The sequence below is a fragment of the Nansenia antarctica genome (genome assembly GCF_963989245.1).
Source record: "Nansenia antarctica genome assembly, chromosome: 7".
Classification (NCBI taxonomy): Eukaryota; Metazoa; Chordata; class Actinopteri; order Argentiniformes; family Microstomatidae; genus Nansenia; species Nansenia antarctica.
In genome coordinates, this window is record NC_137677.1 from 66,192,636 (window position 1) to 66,197,495 (window position 4,860).

General features: G+C 50.1%; 1 protein-coding gene across 1 annotated transcript in view; it reads right to left on the reverse strand.

The window, feature by feature from the left end:
* Positions 1-1,037: 1,037 nt before the first annotated feature.
* The window catches only part of LOC308162923 (interleukin-1 receptor type 1), a 27,652-nt gene continuing 23,829 nt past the window's right edge, over positions 1,038-4,860 (reverse strand). The window contains exons 12-13 of the mRNA XM_080537064.1: positions 3,414-3,581; positions 1,038-2,616 (exon numbers count right to left, since the gene is read on the reverse strand). Coding sequence (XP_080393190.1) covers positions 1,973-2,616; positions 3,414-3,581 — 812 coding nt within the window. The 3' untranslated portion in view covers positions 1,038-1,972. The remainder of the gene's footprint in view (positions 2,617-3,413; positions 3,582-4,860) is intronic.

Below are 4,860 nucleotides of genomic sequence, written 5' to 3' on the forward strand. Positions count from 1 at the left end.
ATCTGTGAGACACCCAAACAAACATGATGACGTGATATTAAATCATCATTTTATACTCACCCCTTTTAGCCCCTCTGATAATAGACTTGACACAGTTTAGTATCACATATTCAGTAATCACATACAGGATATGAATACATTTAATCATCAATCTTAACTTACACAATTGTAAAACCTATAGGCTACCACTCAGTTATTACCTACCTTTTCTAGTTTATCTCCTCTAAAATTAATTACAGAAATGACAGATTTCAAAATAAAAATATCTTACTGTATATACATATGTTATTAAGTCCCTGTAAGTAGCCTCCAGTCGTTATGCTTCCAGTCCCAGCATGGCTAGCTGCAGCTCTACCTGTAAAACTGGTAAACTGATATGGTACCAGGTCACACCCAAACGTTGCTAAGAAGATAAGTTCCACCCAACTTCCTTGTTTACTAATTCATAGGCCGTCATACTAATACTACTCGTGACATTAGAATTATAAGGTTCTATCTCCATTTTGGCCAAAATTTAGTTTTTTACATAATCTGATCCATTAGGTGTTTATTAATGCCTGTGTGGTGTTATTTTTTAAAATGTTGACATTTTTTAGTTAGTAATTCATAAAATACAAAGGTTCCATCTCACAGAACATAATGGAATGTAAAAACGTTGACGCTCAATATCTCTGAACTGCCCTAAACGGAGATAGAACCTTATCATTCTAAACGGAGATAGAACCTTATCATTCTAAACGGAGATAGAACCTTATCATTCTAAACGGAGATAGAACCTTATCATTCTAAACGGAGATAGAACCTTATCATTCTAAACTGAGATAGAACCTTATCATTCTAAGTTCACAAACTACCTTTCTGCCTGTATGGAGATCATACTAATACTACTGTCTTTCTGCCCATTGAGTCCAGGGGGGTATTCCATCAACGTCGCTAAAGGAAACTCCAGGCTTATTTTGATAAGAGTTCTCAAAATAAGGCTTGATCTTTTTGTTGTAAATCTCGCGAGATTTATCAAATGAAGATTGGATTGTCCTTTAGCAACATTGATGGAATACCCCCCAGTACAAGGCTTCACCTGGGTCCAGGAAACTTTATACAAGACGACTGACACTTTTAGACAAAACTTTATACGTTCAGAATGTGTTTGATAGGGCATCAACTACTTACAGGTAGTGAGTGTTGGTGCAAAACAGTATGGCAAACAAAACAGAGATATGAAATGTATTGTTTATGAAGGTAACATCTTCCTTATGAACACTGTAGACATGGGCTTTTATTTATTCTTTATTTAACCAGGCACGGGATAGTTTTTATTTACAGTGATGGTCTGGTCAGCTGTGTGTGTGTGTATGTGTGTGTGTGTGTGTGTGTGTGTGTGTGTGTGTGTGTGTGTGAGTGCGTGTGAGTGTGTGTGTGTGTGTGTATGTGAGCGTGTGTGTGTGTGTGTGTGTGAGTGCGTGTGAGTGCGTGTGTGTGTGAGTGCGTGTGTGTGTGTCTGTGTGTGTATGCGTGCATGCATGTGTCTCTGTGTGTGTATGTGTGTGTGCTTATGTGTGAGTGCGTGTGTGTGTGTGTGTGTGTGTGTGTGTGTGTGTGTGTGAGTGCGTGCGTGTGTGAGTGAGTGAGTGTGTGTGTGTGTATGTGTGTGAGTGAGTGAGTGAGTGTGTGTGTGTGTGTGTGTGTGTGTGTGTGTGTGTGTGTGTCCATGTGTGTGTGTCCATGTCCATGTTCCTTCCAATCATTGTTCCTCCTCGGCTTCCCCCGGTGTGAACTGATAATGCTCCCTCTCTCCCTAGCCAACCCCTGTAGGCCACACCCCCTGTAAGCCCCACCCCCTGTAAGCCCCACCCACCCCAGTCAAGATCTCCACAAGTGCATCGAGGATAGGGGGCGGGGCTATGGGTCCATACGGGATTGGCCAATATTCATACAGTAGTCCCTTTTCTCCGACAGCCAATCGGACGCCACATCACAAGGTCAGCAGGGCGTTCCTCTCGGGGTTCCTCTTCCCCCTCACGGGCATCTGGTACCTCAGCTCCTTCCAGAAGCGCGAGGAGGGAGACAGGAAGGAGGAGGGAGACAGGGAGGAGGGGGACAGGAAGGAGGGGGGGGACAGGGAGGAGGAGGGAGACAGGGAGGAGGGGGACAGGAAGGAGGAGGGGGCCAGGGAGGACGGCATCAACGAGGACGAGGACGACACCTCCTCCAACGCCACCTTCACTGTCTCCTCCTCCTCCTCCTCCTCCTCTCGCCCCCTCCCCCTCCTCCTCCAGCACCACCAGCGCCGCCCACCCCTCCCCCTCTGGTGTCTCCACCAGCGCACGGCGCCCTGCCGGGCCCGGAGGTGGCGCAGCGACTCGGGGAGGAGGTCCAGCTGGGCCGGGGTGATCTCCTCCAACTCCACCAGGACCACGCGGAGGGAGCGCTCCAGCAGGGCGCGGTGCATGGCCGCCTGGCACTCGTAGTGCTGCCGCCCCCCCTCGGGACCGGCCGTACCCCCCGCACCCCCCTGGGCCGCCTCGGGACCGCCGGAGCTGGAGAACGTAGAACCGGTGTAGAGCAGGAGGAGACGACGGCTGGCCCGCATGCTCTCCTCCACCGCGTCTACGATGGCTAGAGGGAGGGAGGGAGGGAGGGAGGGGAGGGAGGAGGGGAGGGAGGAGGAGGATGGAGGGGAGGGAGGAGGAGGATGGAGGGGGGGAGGGAGAGGATGGAGGGGGGAGGGAGAGAGAAGAGGGGGGAGGGAGGGGGGGAGAGAGGGAGGGGGGGAAGGAGGGAGGAGAGGAGAGGGGGGAGGATGGAGGATGGAGGGAGAGGAGAGGGGGGAGGATGGAGAGAGAAGGGGGGGGAGGAATGAGGGAGAGAAGAGGGGGGAGGAAGGAGGGAGAGGAGAGGGGGGAGGAAGGAGGGAGAGGAGAGGGGGGAGGATGGAGAGAGAAGAGGGGGGAGGAATGAGGGAGAGAAGAGGGGGGAGGAAGGAGGGAGAGGAGAGGGGGGAGGATGGAGGGAGAGAAGAGGGGGGAGAAAGGAGGGAGGGGAGAGGGGAGGATGGAGGGAGAGAGAGAGGAGGGGGGAGGATGGAGGGAGAGGAGAGGGGGGAGAAGAGGGGGGAGAGAAGGGGGGGGGGGAGGAAGAGAAGAGTCGGGAGGATGGAGGGAGAGAAGAGGGGGGAGGATGGAGGGAGAGGAGAGGAGGGAGAGGAGAGGAGTGAGAAGAGGGGGGAGGGAGAGATATGTCTTACAGCAGGTGTCTATATCAGATGAGAACATCATGTATCTCAGTGTCGTCGCACACATGGATGAACGCGTTCACATCTGTGCGTATTTCAACCCAAACAGACAAACGTTCACAGAATGTGAACGACGACGATTCAGCAATCTGCCCCGCGATTGGTCGTCGCCTCTTCTTACCTGCTCCGGGTTGGCTGTCGCGGCCGAATATGAACAGCTTGTAGCCACACCTGCCCTCCAGCACCTGAGGTAAGGTGTGCAGGGCGAACAGCTCCGCCTCCCCGCCCACAACGCCACCGAACATCCGGGGGTACGCCACGTACGCATCATACAGCTTCCCATCAGACTCTGAGAGAGAGAGAGAGAGAGAGAGAGAGAGAGAGAGAGAGTGAGAGAGAGAGAGAGTGAGAGAGAGTGAGAGAGAGTGAGAGAGAGAGGGAGAGTGAGGGAGAGTGAGAGAGAGTGAGAGAGAGTGAGTGAGAGAGAGTGAAAGAGAGAAAGTGAGAGAGAGTGAGAGAGAGTGAGAGAGAGTGAGAGAGAGAGTGAGAGAGAGTGAGAGAGAGTGAGAGAGAGTGAGTACAGCTGACTGGATCTGGATTTTGGCTCGTGCCTGTAAGAGTTTGGTGAGCTACTATAACTGTCCCTCTCGTGCGTGTGTGTGTGTGTACGTGTATATGTGTGTGTGTGTGTGTGGTAGAGGTTAGTGAGCTATGTGCGTGTGTGTGTGTGTGTACGTGTATATGTGTGTGTGTGTATGTGTGTGTGTGTAGATAGGAGTGCCACTTACCAGTGTTTACATAGGTGTGTGTGTGTGTGTGTGTTTGTGTGTGTGTGTGTGTGTGTGTGTGTGTGTGTTTGTTTGTGTGTGTGTGTGTGTGTGTGTGTGTTTGTGTGTTTGTGTGTGTGTGTGTGTGTGTGTGTGTATAGAGGGGCCAGACGGACTCTCATGGACCTTCATCAACATCAACAACAACAACACTGGACTGGTCTGAAACTCCAGGGAAAACTGGCATGTCTTCCCACAGCTGATCACTCTGTTTCCCACTATTTTCTAAAAAACACTGCACTCGATGAGGACATTGTCATATTCACAACCAAGGCCAGATTACAAGTCCTTCCTACCAGACTCAACCTCTCTATTTGGTTTCCCTCCACTCAGGTTCCTCATTGCTGCTTGCACCACACCACAGAACAGGTTACAGAAACACTATCACACATCTTGAATGGCTGTTATGTTTACAAAGGAATGTATATAGCACGTCATGACAGAATTGTGAGCCTTATAGTAAAGGACATATGTATTTTGTGTACATGGTCATGGACATGGACATCATATACATATCACTCCACTTCCCAGTTACAGTGAAAATGTATACACATGCTTGTGTCAATGCATCCATGTTCAATTTCTGTAATGACCAATGTCACTTTTCACAGTTGTCTGCTAACACACCAGATGTTATTGTTGTTAATGAAGAGTCCAGAGAGGTGTCTGTATTAGAGGTAGCATGCACCTTTGATATAAGCCTAGAGGAAGCCTTCATGACTAAGGTCATGAAATACCAGCAGCTTGTAGATACCATCTCAGAGCTAGGCTATAGGTGTACGCTATTAGTCTTTATATTTG